This window comes from Montipora capricornis, chromosome 12 (assembly GCF_036669925.1).
Source record: "Montipora capricornis isolate CH-2021 chromosome 12, ASM3666992v2, whole genome shotgun sequence".
NCBI classification, from domain to species: domain Eukaryota; kingdom Metazoa; phylum Cnidaria; class Anthozoa; order Scleractinia; family Acroporidae; genus Montipora; species Montipora capricornis.
In genome coordinates, this window is record NC_090894.1 from 9,362,731 (window position 1) to 9,378,341 (window position 15,611).

Here is a 15,611-nt window from a genome sequence, read left to right on the forward strand (position 1 = left end):
TAAATTGGGCCTGATCAGATGACAATAGTAAAATTAAAGTGTGCCAGTCAAGGCTTCTGTTATACATGTAGAAAGTGCAATTTTAGGAGGAAACTCAAAGGGCCCTTTGCAAGATGGCACAGCCTTGAAAATGATAAGCATTGATTTTCCTTACCTCAGCTTATTTAGTTGAGGAAGAAGATAACAAAGGAAGGTAGCACCAGAGTAGCCTTGGGTAAGAAATGCTTTGGATGCTTTCCCTTTTGCACCATATCTGACAAAACATTGAAAAAACACAACCATGTTATTCCTAAAGTGACTTCAAATTACAAAAAAAACTGACATAATACAAAACTTTTGGGCCACGACTTTAAAACAAAGGGCGACTCCGAAGAACCTCTTTCTCCAAAATCTTAAATCTTTTCAGGCTTTTCCTGGTGTGATTTACCCTGCTTGGCAGAGACGTCCTTGATTTCCCTCTCCAGCGAGAAGGAAATGAAAAATCTGCAAGACATCTCCTTAATTGATGTTCTATCATGCATGCGTATTGTGAAGTCAATGCAATGTCACTACCACTCTTCCACCATTGGGCTCCTTGATGTTCTGTCACGCGTGCATGTCGGGAAGCCAATGCAATGTCACTACCACTCTTCCACCATTGGGCTCCTTGATGTTCTGTCACGCGTGCATGTCGGGAAGCCAATGCAATGTCACTACAACTCTTCCACCATTGGGCTCCTTGATGTTCTGTCATGCGTTCATGTCAGGAAGTCAATGCAATATCACTACAACTCTTCCACCATTGAACTCCTTGATGTTCTGTCAAGCGTGCATGTCAGGAAGTCAATGCAATGTCACATGTCACTACCCTCTTCCACCACTGGACTCCTTGATGTTCTGTCACGCGTGCATGTCAGGAAGCCAATGCAATGTCACTACAACTCTTCCACCATTGGGCTCCTTGATGTTCTGTCACGCGTGCATGTCGGGAAGCCAATGCAATGTCACTACAACTCTTCCACCATTGGGCTCCTTGATGTTCTGTCACGCGTGCATGTCGGGAAGCCAATGCAATGTCACTACAACTCTTCCACTATGATTGAGCAAGCGTTAACATTCACACTGGTTATAGCAGGTTTTAAACCAGTTTAAAATTTCTGGATGACATCGAGGAGATCCATGCAGAGATTTCCATTTCTTTCACGCTTGCAAGGGAAAATCCTTACAGGGCTCGAAATTAACAAAAAAGATCTAGTCGCAATTTTGCGTCAGAGATACGAAAATTTAGTCGCAATTTCGCACATTTTGGTTACTAGATGTACTTAATGTCAGCCTACGTATAATGCCCTAAGCACTATACAGCATACATCCGTAGCAAAATTCCCTACATTCTGTCTTGCATCCACTGCACTTAATGTAGCTGTAGTAGTTGTAGCAACAGAACATGTAATAGGTGTAGCAGGTGCAGTAGATGTATTAGCCGCAGTACCTGTATTACCTTGAGTGGCTGTAGCAGCTGTAATAGCTGTAGTTGCTGAGGTACTGGTAGTTGCTGTAGTAGCTGTACGGGCAGTTTCTGTAGTACGGGAAGTTACTGTAATACCAGTAGTTCCTGCAATACCAGTAGTTACTGTAGTAGCTGTTATTTCAGTACCAATAACGGTAGATGTAGTAGAAGGTGTAGTTGCTGTAGCTGATACAGTAGCTGTAGTACCCGGGTAATTTCTGTACTTCATGTAGTAGCTATAGTACCGGTACTTGCTGTAGTTCTGTAGTTGATGTAGTAGCTATAGTACTGGTAGCTGCTGTAGAAGCTGAAGTTGATGTAGTAGCTGCAGTAGCTATAGCATCTGTCCTGTTTGTAGTAGCTGTAGTACCTGTAGTACATGAAGTAGCTATAGCATCTGTAGTAGCCGCTGCATTGGTATCAGCTCATGCATACAAAGGATTTGTGGATTTTTTTGGATGAAAAGCTTTTTTGAAGTCGTTTTGTACTCATTTTTGTAGTTCCAGATTTGTAAATAAAAACTTATTTTTCCTCGGAAAAACAGTTGCAGTTTTGGGAACAATTTTGGAGGCAGCTCCAGTTTTGGGAATAGAAACTACACCTGCTACTAGAGGTGCTACAGCTCCTAGGGCTACTACAGCTATTCAGTTACTTCAGGTGCTACAGATACTACAGTTACCCTCGCTACTACTGCAACTACCGTCAGCAACTACGGCAACTACTGCCACTACAGCAACTACACCAATTCCACTACTACAGTCAGCTACTACCAGTACTACAGCAACAACCAGTTTTACAGGAACTACTGGTATTACAGCAACCACATCAACAACAGCTACTACCAGTTCTACAACCAGTACAGGAACTACCGGTACTACAGCTACTACCGGTACTTCAGGAACTACCAGTACTACAATACCGCTCAAAGGTAAGTTGACAGTCACTCACGAGTCGCGAAACTCGACTCGAGACTCGATTCTCGATCCTCGAAAATTTCGAGAATCGAGTCTCGAGTCGAGTTTCGCAATTCACGAGTTGAGTCTTTCGAGTTTCGAGTCGAGAAAAATAATGGGCTTGTTGCTTGACTGGTCTCTCGAGAAACAAATTAGACAAGCAAAGCGCACTTGTGTGTTGCACATGCGTTGAAAAAGCGAGTCGGATATCAAGTGCAAGTAGTTCTGTTGACGAAATATGCACACAGTTCCCGTCGCTCCTTTCCTCAAAGGATCAATGAATAATCTGTTGCGATCATTTACAAAACAGTTCTCTGAAGTCACAATCGACTTGAACATGCTACGCTTGACTTAAAAGTTAAAACCTGAAGCTTTCTTTACTCTGATAATATTAGCGTTATCAATAGTTGATTTTACAACACTACAACATCTACCAGTACTGGCGCAACAGTTACTACAGCAACTACAGGTACCACAAGAAGTACCAGTACTACAGGAACCACCAGTACTACAGAGACCTACAGCAACTACACCTACTACCGGTACTACATTAACTACCAGTACTACAGCCACTACAGGAACTACCTGTACTACAGCAACTAGAGCTACTATAGTTCCAACTGGTACTAAATCAACTACAGCTACTACAGCACTACCTTGTACCTTAGCAACTACAGCAACCACCGCTATGTCAGCAACTACAGCTTCTACAGCAACTACAGGCAAAACATCAATTGTACAGCAACTACTGGCTCTAAAAAGTTTCAACTGTTGCTACCGGTATTTAAGGTTTATTGCAGGTACAGTACACTTCCGAGACGAGTGACCAACGCACACGCAACGTACAATCGTGCAAGACAAACGCACGTTGTTGTCGTTTATAAAAACGCGTTAACACGTCTGAAATTGCGTTTATGAAACGCGTTTGCTCTTTTGTTATTCATACCTTCAATTTCTTTTGTCTAGTTTTCATAAACAATGGATGGAAGTGCCTTTAATAAACGTTTTATGCAGTGATGCACTGCATTAAATTTCACTTATTATATGACTATCTCCTTGAGCGGGCAAGATGCAGCAAATCGCACGCTGTGATTGGCTACCCAAACGGGCAAGATGAAGTGATACTGCCTGCTCGGGATTTCTCGCTTGGTCCCGCAAGATCAAAGATAATTTTTTGGGAGTTTTAAGTCATGTAATAAATCCTTTATTGACCAAGCTTGTTCTGTCAAGATGGCTGGATATTGGCCTCGTTCTTTTTTTGTGTGTTTATGGACCATAAACACGCAACAAAAAAAAAACTTGGCCAATATCCAGCCATCTTGACCGAACAAGCTTGGTCAATAACCCATATGTCAACACCCAACATTGTCTGGCCAAATTTTCAATGTAAACGCGGACGCTTTTCTCTGACCTGTACTGTACATGTACTACTGTAACAGCTACTACCTGCACTCCTTTTGTTATAGGTAATGCATTTTTATAATTGTATAGTGCTTGGGACATTATATACAATGGCTTACACCAAGTACCGGCCCAAATTTTAGTCGTAAAATTTTCGTACTGCATTTCATAGTCTCCTTCGCAGCCGTCTTTCGGGATGTCAACCCCGAAAGAACAGTGCTGCATTGTGTTGTCAGCGATTTAGCAAAACAAAATATGAGCCTGCAATACTTGTGTGTAAAGAAACCGCTGAAAATGGCGAATGATCAAAGGAACAGAGTTTCGCACGCAAGACCACAGCTAAATTACGCCACAATTACGCTATTTTCTGGTTCAAAGAAAATCCACAGCAAGAAACAAATAATTTTGTCATTTCGTTAGTATTTATTTTAGCAAAAGTGGCAACTGCTAATCCTTTTTTTTTCGAAAGAGCGAAGGTGAAAACAAGTCGCAAATTTGCGACTTGTTAGTTGTAAAGGTGAAACATTCAGTCGCAAATGCGACTGTATTGGTCGCAATTTTGAGCCCTGCAAGGCAACCTCTGCCAAGCGGGGTAAATGTGACTATCAAAGGGATGACCTTGAACAAGTGTTGAAATATCAACCTTGAGAACAGGCAGGCAGCATGGATGAATCTTTTCTGTTATGACAATTAAATGGTAACATACAGCATAACTAACCAATGCTGCACACAAACATACCTGACCGGAAGTTGTGGTTCTTGCCAAACTTGGTTCAAACAAATTTCTGGCAACAATGGCTGGAATGAATCTCTAAGTAATTCATCTGTGCTTGAACAGCTGTATGTCGATGAACAGCGAGTTAGAAGAGGAGACCTTGACAAGTTGATCCCCAATGGAGATTCTCCTGGATGAAGAGTTAAAAAATTAAATTTTATTTACTAATAGCTTCTGAAGAAAGTGCTCCTAAGCTAATTATTTGCCCCAAAAAGGAATGCAATCATAAGCTGACCAGAAAAGGTCTACCATCCCATCACAGAGAAAAATCACATTACCCAAGAACCCACTTTCATAATTATTCATAACATAATTATTACATTAAAGATAACAAGTCGTTATTACATGGGTTGCCTGTGGCAGACCACGTTAGAAAATGCCCTGAGTTTCATTGTCATCATAATCGCATGTGATTGTCTGACAGTATTTTAAAGTTAAGCCCTGTTGGCTGGGGTTTCTACTCTAGACTATTGTGTGATCCCAGAGAATTCCTCTTGCTGTTAACTTAATTGTGCATGATGCTCTAAAACAGTGCTGTTAGGTAATATTGGCCACAAATCTATGGCTTAACTAATTAGACTCCTAAACCCGCCTGAACCGGCCAGACTGTCTAACACCAGACAATTTTACTTGTCAATGGGGAACCTCCGGGAGTCAATGGGTGAAACTTATTGCTTATGCTATCACCAGCAGGGCAAAATTTACCCATGGCATCGAAATGGCTGTTAAGCTGACTTTAAAAAAAGACAAAATTTTAAAGGATTGATGGTGAGCTTTACAGACAAGAATATGTTTTAAATCCAAATCTTTCTTAACCAGAGCGACTTGATTTTCAAAGCACTTTCGGTTTTCACTGTTTTTTTAATTGACAGCGAGAGGACGCATTGTGAATATTAGACAGGTTAGATTGGGATGAAGGTGTCAAAACCTAATTTGCATTCTGTTATCATGATGGTACACAACGTACCAAAGTTTTTTTATCCACTTCTAACACGACGGCTTATAACTCTCACTCAGCTTCAATCATCAATGATTGTTGTAACCAAACGTAACGTTTTACATCAACAATCGTATCCCATGTACTGTACATGTAAATGCCACAAGGCATCTTGTTAAGTTTATGAAACTAATTCGACTTGTGTTAAGTTGATTAAAATTTAAGGCATGCACACACTTTTATGTTACTCTGTTGAAAGACCAATAAGTTTTTAGAAAGTTTCTTCACAGCCCAATGCTACAGAGAAAAGTTTTTTAACCCATTGACTCTCCTGGGGGTTCCCCATTGACGAGTAAAATTGTCTGGCATTAGACAGAGTAAAATCATACTAAGAATGGGTTAATGAGTAATCTGAGGTGTTATCCACCATGCAATACAACAAGGTAACACAAACCTCTATTTTTATGTCATATATTCATCCTATAAAAATACATGTATAATTTATTATTAGTAGAATTATTAACTCACCAAAGACAGGAGACATTGTTTTGTTTGATAAGAGATGACCCAGCGAAGGCGACATGAAGCGCGTTGGAGTAGGACTCTGTGAATGTGTTCTGATGCTTGTGATGGGAGTTTTTGATCTTGAAGGAGTGTACGACTGACTGGGTGAGGCCACAGAAAGTCGAGAATGGGCACCAGCACTTAGGACTGGTGTTGGATAATGAAGAATGTTGCTAAAATGTAACTCAGGGGGAGGGTCTAGGTATAGTGGAGACTCTGGGCACTCCTGTGGGTAAAAATAAGACCAACAACGGAAACATTAACTGAACTGTAGGAAGAGTAGGAAGCTGACACTGGTCATTTTGTCAGAGGGAATCTGATTTGATCCAAAAGGGGGCTTAAACCCTTAACATAAATTATATAAAATTATAGCTCTCAGATAAACTGCAGTATGTGTGCTGCGATTGGCTAAGTAAGTGGGCCGTCCTCTAACAGCCCGCTAAATTTGAAATTTCGATAAAACATTCTCTAGCAAGTTTATTGTTGCTTCTGTTACATATGTAAACTTGGAAAACTGTTTGAATCTTGCAAGCAACTATTTCAAACAGCCAAGAATACAATGTAATTCCTTTTTTCAGATTTTGACACGGCAATCTTTGCAGCAGTTGAACTTTCCACTTGACTTCAACTAGTTTCCTTTTCCACGCAGCTGTTTACTACAGAGATAAAATAAACATATTACCAACCTCATTTTTTCAGTCCGTACTGTAAAATTACGGATCCTCGTTTTTCCCACTGATTTATGGCCCCTGAGCTTCATGTTTGGGTCATAAATCAACAAGGAAAAAACTCAGTCTGTAATTTTACAATACAGACCTCAAACGGTGTCTGGGACAACTGGACAACCGCTAATTCCAAGCACCAGTTATTTAAATGAAACCACCTAATTTAACTAAACATACCTCAGGTTTGGCTTTAGTGATTTCCCATACTGAATGCAAACCAACGACTGAGTCATAAGTCATTACCAAGGGAGGATCACTGCATGTGAACATCACAGTGACAGTTGGGTCACAAAGGAAGCTTACTTTTCCTGTAAAGAAGATCATACAAGCAGCAATTGATGAACCTTTGATGATACAAGCATCCACACAGTATAGATTTCATTGAGATTTGAAATAACAGTCTCACAACATTTCCAACTTTTCCAAAAAAAATACAATTAATTGTAATTGTTTGGAATTGTAAAGAACTTCCATGGACTTGTTTTAGTAATGATGTCACAAGCTACAATTCGGCACACAAACACTTGACTTAAAATGACAATTCACTTTGACATTAGATTACTAGTTAACTAGGAAAATCAGGTTTGTGGCTGACACCCAGTAAAACAGTAAGGTAGCATAAATCAAAGGCCCACTAAAATGCATGGATACACCAATCGAGGGAAAAGATTTTGAAGTTACTGTAGTACACTCCAGACACTTGTAACTGATATTTAAATGAAAAGTTCAAACGGGAAAAAATAAGCGTCATTATAAGGGACTTAAAAATTTATCTGGGAATATTTTTCAAAGCTAGGGAGGCAAATTCAAGTGAAATAGCCACCCAGTTTTAATGTCAATTGCCAATTGGCTCTTAGACTAAGTGAAAACTCTGTGATTTTCTAGATCATCATAATGCATACTGCATATACTAGATCTGATCTTCTTTTCCAATAGATGCAAAATGTAAGATTGGCCTCTACAAGCAGGTTTATATCAATTTTTTAGACAACACAACAATGAACCCACACATGTTCCCTAAGAGTTACTGGCACAATTTAATTAATGTTCCTCCTTATTTTCCAGCATATTTCACCTTTAGTTAATACACCTCTGTGCAAAACCACTCAAAACAAGCTGTCTGTTTAATACCCTAATGCATAAGAGCATAAAGCTTCCTTCTTTTATTGATAATTCTATAGATGTACCTTTAATCTTAGAAGTGATTGGCCTTGGTTCATCCAAAGGGTGAAGGACACTAAACATTGTGGGAACATCCCTGAAAAAAAAAGGAAAAAAAAAAAGACTAACCATTTATTCAAAATTATAATCTTCAATAGCAAGATTTGGCATCATGTTTTCAAGAGCAAATGATAGATCACTGTCATACAAGTAGGGATTTTAAGCAAGCACAACGAGGATAGCTAGGAGAATGTTGTCTAAAAAGATTATTTGCCGTTAGTGTAATAATTTTGCTCAGCTTGGAAAGTGCGAGTACACGTTCCAAGAATAAAATTGGTGAGAACGGTGAGGATATTTAGATGGAAAATTGAAAATTAATCATCAGGTGTCTTTGTCCTCCACATGACATCAAATTTGATAGTTTCATGTCATTGTCAACTTATAATTGTTGTCAAAACAACGAAGGCGAAGAAATGTATCAAAATGTAAAACTATTGTTTTTGCTACTTAAATCAAACCTAATGTTATGTGGTGATCTCATAGCCCTCATCGTTGTCCTTCCTTAAGCTCCCTAACACCTCTTAGTGGTCACATCAGGGGTGGCATGCCAGTTTCCACAAATACCTCTCTGCTCTGCATGGATCCCCTAACAAGCCACTCCCTACTACCGGGTATCCTTCACCACAACGGTTCTCACTGCTCCCCATTAATGAACCTTATATCATAAATTACTGTTTGTTTCATATTCCCATTGGGAATCATGTGACAATAAAGAAACAGGGACTCTCTAAATGCTTTGAAGCTAAACAAACTCGAAACAAAACTTAAGTCATATGCTCTCCAAGCTTCTGACATGCATGTAGTATTGAACAGTTTAACTCTATGCATTATTTTAAAATTAATGCACACTGAAGAAGGAAAAGTAGTTACATCATTTGACAGCAAGGCTCAAAAAATTAAGGATTTACAAAAGGCTTTTTTTCTCCCAGAAAATTCCTACTTTTTGTGCCCTGTAATTTCCCCTTGTGTTGTTGTTCTCTCAAGTAACAAGCCTTCTGGCAAGGAAATCACCTGTGATACCTAAAAATAAACACACAGTAACCATCATAATTTATTTTTAATACACATTAATTTTTAAATCCATTGACTGCTGGGAGTGAAACTTGACAGATTTTCCTCTGTCTAACACCAGACAATTTTACTCGTCAACTGGGGCATCAAAGGGCACCTGAGAAGTCCATGGGTTACTTCGAAAATTTCATTAGGAATTAATTCTCACATGCACATCACACCATACAAAATTATGCTTTACTGCGTTTTTCAGAATTCTGCGGAATTCATCTTCAAGCGCCAACGGCCAAACTGAGTTTTACCTTCCATCAATCAAACATCCAACGCCAACCACAGATGACAAAATCAATACATCACTAACCCATCCACCAATCAGCATCTTTGGTTTCCATGGTACATTCGTATATTCAAACTCGACGCCGATGCAAAGCAATGGAATCTTCATGAATCTTTTTACTGACGAATTTCTAAAAACATATCATAACGGTATTTAAGCTCTGAACTGAACAAAAACTCTAATTTACTTTCCGGAGGCAGAGTCAATCTTCCTGGCTATGTTCAAATATTTGATTGATGGGAGCCGAAACGTAATTTGTTACTTGGCACTTGAAGGTAAGATTCCACAAAATTATGAAAATAAGTAAGTAAGAAATCACCCACCTCACTTATTTCAAACTTTGAGCCAGATTAGAACGGTGGTAAATAATACCAATTATTATCCAACTGTATTTAGTTATTGTACAAAGAACGCATGAAACGAGTACAAGTATTCCACGATATTGTACAGTTAGTTATTTGTAAACTTGGTTATTGTACAGTAGAGAACTGGAAAATTTAGTGCAAAAAAGTTGGTATGTAGTATCGCTGAGTATTTGTACTCCTTGTTTGTATTTTGACTTGCCTAAATACAGCACAACTCACAAAAATACTCAGCGATACTACACACCAAAACATCTAAATACGATATATTTATTATTTACTTTCTGTGAACAGAACAACCTGCGAGGAGATGGTATTCAAGCTAATAATAATAACAATAATAATAATAATGATGATGATGATGATGATGATCTTTGTTTAACACAGTGTCAACTGTATTTAGCACCCGGGGACGAATTGCGGACACCGCTGTACAGAAATCAAATCAAATCAAATCGTAGGTTTTTGAGGAGAGGGGAAAACCATAGTTATTAACCACAGAAAGATCTCTCTGAGCAGAGCAGAGAACCAACAAACTCAACCCACATGTGACGCCAAGTCTGGGAATCGAACCGGGGCCAAATGACTGGGAGGTGAGTGCTATCACCACTGCACCAACCCTGCTCTCATGGAAAAGCCCTTGCCTACAACTATAATGTATTCCAGTTAAATTCTCAACTTCCCTAAATCCTCAAGTACATGTACAAATAACTTTAAACAGTGAAGATAACCCTAAACCTACAAGACTAACCAGGGCTTAAAATTAACAAAAAATCCAGTAGCAATTTTGCAACAAGATACGAAAATTTAGTCACAATTTCGCGCATTGTGCTGTCAGTGGTTCAGCAAAACAAAATATGAGCTTGCAATACTTGTGTGTTAAGAAACTGAAATTGGTGAATGATCGAAGAAATGGAGTTGTGCATGTAAAAGCCAGGCCAAACGCTTGCAACATTTCAATGCAACATCTTGCAACATTGTTGGACACCTGTTACATACATTTGGCCACCCTGTTGTGATAATGTTAGATGATGTTGAATGAAATTTGAAAACGGTCAAATGTTTCGTGCAACATTTTTGACGTTGCATGATGTTGTAATTATTTGGCCAGGTTCATGCAACATGATTGCACTAGGGCATGACCACTGTGCTAGGTCCACTTCTTGCGCAAGGGGCCTGGAGCACATGAGCATCTGCATCTTTCGTTCAAAATGTTGAAAATATTGCGTGTGTTTGGCCAGCCCATTCAACACATGTCGAAACATCGTGCAACAATGTTGCAAGATGTTGCCTTGAAATGTTGCAAGTGTTTGGCCAGGCCTTTATCACAGCTAAATTACGCTACAATTATGGTATCTTCAGATTGAAAGAAAATTCACTGGGAGAGACAAAATAATTTTACAAAAATTTATTTATTTCAGCAAAAGTAGCAGCAAAGTGGACTAAATGCTAACCCTTTTGTTTGGAAAGAGCAAAGGTGAAAACAGTCGCACATTTGCAACTTCTCCAGACATTTTAGTCACAAAGGGAAAAAATTTAGTCGCAAATACATTACTGTATTGGTCACAATTTCTAGCCTTGCTAACTGTATTGTCGCAAATAGGTGGTAGGCATTACACAAGTCTTATAAGAATCTTAGAAACATTCATAAGTGACATGGTCATACTAAAACACTGTACTAAACTGGAAATGGCAGAGTTATTGTGAACAAGGCACCATCTTTAGTCAGCACATCAATGCAGTCATTTTGAACCACACACAGACTGTGCAATTCTTCACCTAAAAAGAATCATGACAAAGAAATCATTCACCTATTCAGCTCTCTGGTAAACAGGAAGACAATATTATTATTATTATTATTATTATTATTATTATTATTATTATTATTATTATTATTATTATTATTATTGATAATGTACCATTTGCTCTGGCTGATACTGGATTGCCATCATAACCATGTTAGGCGAGCCACAACAAATGGCCAAGGGCTAACAGGTAATTTCTTCTTTTACATTTCCAATACTCTCATTAGTATTCTGGCCATTCCTACCAAGACACTTTTTTGAATCAATCCTACATTCACATTTATTATGTACAATTAAACTCAGTTTTGCTGGTCAACCAGACAAATTTCCTTAGAGTGGGTTACAGCTAGTATTACCAAGGGTCACAAGATTCTGGCCATCTCTCAAATCTCAAGAACTCTTTGTAGCATCCTTGCAGTTCCTATTAGTGCAGTCTTCTGCACATGCCCTGATCTTACCCTTCCACCAATATTCTGAAGTGGCCTATCTAGAACTTAAGGGAATGATGCCAAAGCTCCTACACTTGTACAACAACTGGTATCACCTCTGCTTTTCATATAGCCCACATTGTTATATCACGCCTATAACACACTTGTGTTATCTCACGATTATCATTATTATTATTATTATTATTATTATTATTATTATTATTATTATTATTTTATCTCCCATAACTTTATGCCTATTTACAACACAATAGCCGAGCCCATTCCTTGGGCTCCTTATTATTATTATTATTATTATTATTATTATTATTACTATTACTATTACTATTACTATTACTGTAAAATACATGTAGCTAGTGCGGATATTTGAGATACACGGTCTATATGCTTCTATACTTGGGGCGTTTTATGGACACTGGTTTAGCCGTCATTAGTATAATTCGATTGTATGATTTTAATATCTCTGCATCATGGAATTTGTAATTTTATAGAATTTTGAATTTTTTATTATCAATCATTTCTATTTCTCTAATGTAAGTAAGTGAAATAAATAAAGTTGTTTTATTATTATTATTATTATTATTATTAGTATTATTATTATTATTATTATTATTATTATTATTATTATTATGAATAGTACCGGTATTATTATATTATTATTGTTATGAATATTATTATTATTATTTCATGGACAACACCTTATTGATCCGTTAGTGTAAAACTGTACCTCCGAGTTTTGTTTAAATAAAAGATGTAGAAGATTTAGCTATTACCATTATTATTACTATTATTATTATTATTATTATTATTATTATTATTATTATTATTATTATTATTTTTTTTTGATTACACTGTTACAAGAGTTACAAGACAGTGACACTACAGTATCTCAGGGTATAATCTGCCACCCAAATGATCTGCAAAGCAATGCATTTTGACAGCAAAATGTGAAGTAAAATAAAAAATAGAATGAATTGCGGTGCTGATCATGTTGAATACTTAACGTGCACTGACCGGTTGTACCATGCTGCTCTCCAATGGAATTTCCATTTGGAAGATAAAATGAACACCACAGGCAGTCTACCACAGGTGTTTTGGTAGTATAACACTTCTGGACTGTATTGGCATGCTGAGATTTGCCATAACTCCAGACAACTGTGTTGTTTTGCACGAACAACTAAAATATTAGGAGAGGACAATTTAATGTTTAAGGCCTTGAAATAATTTGCAAAAAAGCTGGGGATGATGGCATGGTTAAAAACTTTGATAAACAGGATGTGATGGAAAATTGAGGTCAATATGAAAATTACTCATGATGGTACCTCTTCATAGCAATCTGGATTTTCTCTTAATGATCGCAACTTCCAATTGTAGTTCTGCTGAAAAAATAAATAAGTTACTGATATTGAAAATTATGGTATACACTAGACTCTGCCAGAAGACTCCCTTGACAAAGTGGTTTGTGTTAGGTTTGACCTGCCGGGGTTTTGATTAGCTCCTGTTGTGAAGTTACAGTAAAAAGTAATACAGCTGTAAGTTACAACCAAACAACATTTACAAAAATTAACAAAGATGTTACTCTGGTAGCATAAATCTAACAGGGTCCACAAAACCTTTTACGGCAACAACTCAGCTTCATCTCAGCAGCTGTCTTGGTGTCACACAAGGCAAAAATTGAAAAATTCAAAATGTTCTATTCTTAAAACTAAAAATGCTAAGGGACCTAAAACTGGTTAAAAGATTTATGTATACATAAACCTCACAGCTTTGATTTTACAATTTGATGACATCATGTGAAAACACTCTATAGTTAATCAATGAGGTAAGTGGCCAAGACAAATGATGCATGGCGTTGCACAATTATCTATTATTGGGTTGTGTTTTTTTTGGTTTTGCCTGAACTAGGACATTGGAAGTGATCTTAACAGTCAAAAGAAAGTGCATTGTCAGTCTCACATGGTTCATATGGGGTAGATACTTAGCACTTCACGTTACACTCTAATCAGTTATGTCTATTTTATGAAAACTCTGGTCTGTGAGCTGATTAATGCCTGGTTCAATACTACACACGTCACTATCTTTCAGGATAAACTCCTTAAAAAGACTAGTCCTTTATGCCAGAAGTGGGGAATTATTGGCAGCAGTCTCTTGTACCAGGGATACATGTAGGAGATTGGGGCAAAAATGACACTTTCCCCATGGACAATGGCAGATGCCCTTTCCTTAAATGCCAGATGTAACCAAAATGAAACGGCAATTCCATTGGTTGATGTGTAAATAAAATGAGTGACGTAGCGTACTTCGATGAGAATCCTAACAGTAATTGGGTCATCACTGGGTAACAGGGACTTGGTTATGTAGTGGTTAAGGTGCATATTAGCTCAACCTAAGGTACACTTGACGTATTTTCGCAAAATTGTACGGTCTTTTCTCACTGCATGACGGCTCACAAAGAAGCTCCAAGGAATGAATTGATTGCTTTGCAAACTACAACGTTCTGCCTAAATGAGATAAGTTTAAGCACATCTTTCCAGCACATTATTACGTACCAACTCGTTCAAGTCTGGCAATGACTTCGAACTCGAATCATGTTGGCCTTGGCTTCCGTATGATCCCGCAAATGGATGCTGCAAGCAAAAAGCCTTCCCAAATGGCTCAAATCTTTCCAGTTTCACAGATTTTTTCATCGCGATAGCATATTTATCACGATAAATATAGCTTTTTGTGGAAACCTACTGCACTCATGTCAACTTTCCCAAATTCATTTTCGGCGCCATTGGTTACCCGTCTCTCTCGTTGGTCTCTAACCTGCAGATGTGGGTACGTTTACACGGGATGGTAGGTGGTGTAAGGCCTCGCTATTATGTCCCGAACGGGTCGACACGAAGTTCACCAGTGTAGTTTTCTGACCCTTGTTTCTGGAAAATGAAAACCTATGACAGCTCTCCAAGTTCTTGAATGATGTAGCCTATTCCAGGCTCTCAGATTATGGAGGCGAGGGACCGAGAACGAGCGTTGAACGAGCGAAGTTTACTTCGGTCGTTCTCTTTCCCTCGCATCCACTATCTGAGAGCCTGGAACAGGCTATGAATCTACAGTTACTTCTCTTCGTCTCCTCGACCCCTTTCCTCTCACCTTCTCAGTTGCCCCCTAGTGCAGATTTCGCGTACCTTTTTCTTCGAACCAATCGATCCTTATGAAATGCAAGTTATTTCACTCCTAGTAAAATTGTCAGCCATGCTTTTTTTTTTTGGGGGGGGGGGGGGGGGAGTGGGGGGGAGGGGGTGCTGCCTCCGTAGCAAGCGCACCCGTGCCCTCCCGTTCGAACGAAGAACTTTTTTAAAAAAGTGATGTTTGAAGTCGAATGGAACAGTTAATTTAGGATCCGTTCTCTCGAAGTATTTGGGACCACCTTTGAAAGAAGTTTCAAGTGTGGATGGAAATCGGAATTTCGGAATTTACATTTTTTTTCATTTTTCCATTTTATTCCATTTTTTCTCATGATCAACAGCAGGGCAGCCAAGGCGATGTGACAGAACGGACTGCTCCTCCATTTACTCTGAAATGAGTGATTTTGCTTCGATTTAT

The 15,611-nt window shown here is 38.4% G+C and overlaps 1 protein-coding gene across 1 annotated transcript in view; it reads right to left on the reverse strand.

The window, feature by feature from the left end:
- The window catches only part of LOC138025422 (anaphase-promoting complex subunit 1-like), a 58,260-nt gene extending 43,267 nt beyond the window's left edge, over positions 1 to 14,993 (reverse strand). Inside the window, exons 1-10 of the mRNA XM_068872639.1 lie at positions 14,573 to 14,993; positions 13,346 to 13,402; positions 13,038 to 13,200; positions 11,457 to 11,551; positions 9,003 to 9,082; positions 8,029 to 8,099; positions 7,019 to 7,149; positions 6,081 to 6,342; positions 4,580 to 4,745; positions 155 to 253 (exon numbers count right to left, since the gene is read on the reverse strand). Of these exons, the coding sequence (XP_068728740.1) occupies positions 155 to 253; positions 4,580 to 4,745; positions 6,081 to 6,342; positions 7,019 to 7,149; positions 8,029 to 8,099; positions 9,003 to 9,082; positions 11,457 to 11,551; positions 13,038 to 13,200; positions 13,346 to 13,402; positions 14,573 to 14,710 (1,262 nt within the window). The 5' untranslated portion in view covers positions 14,711 to 14,993. The remainder of the gene's footprint in view (positions 1 to 154; positions 254 to 4,579; positions 4,746 to 6,080; positions 6,343 to 7,018; positions 7,150 to 8,028; positions 8,100 to 9,002; positions 9,083 to 11,456; positions 11,552 to 13,037; positions 13,201 to 13,345; positions 13,403 to 14,572) is intronic.
- Between the last annotated feature and the right edge of the window lie 618 nt (positions 14,994 to 15,611).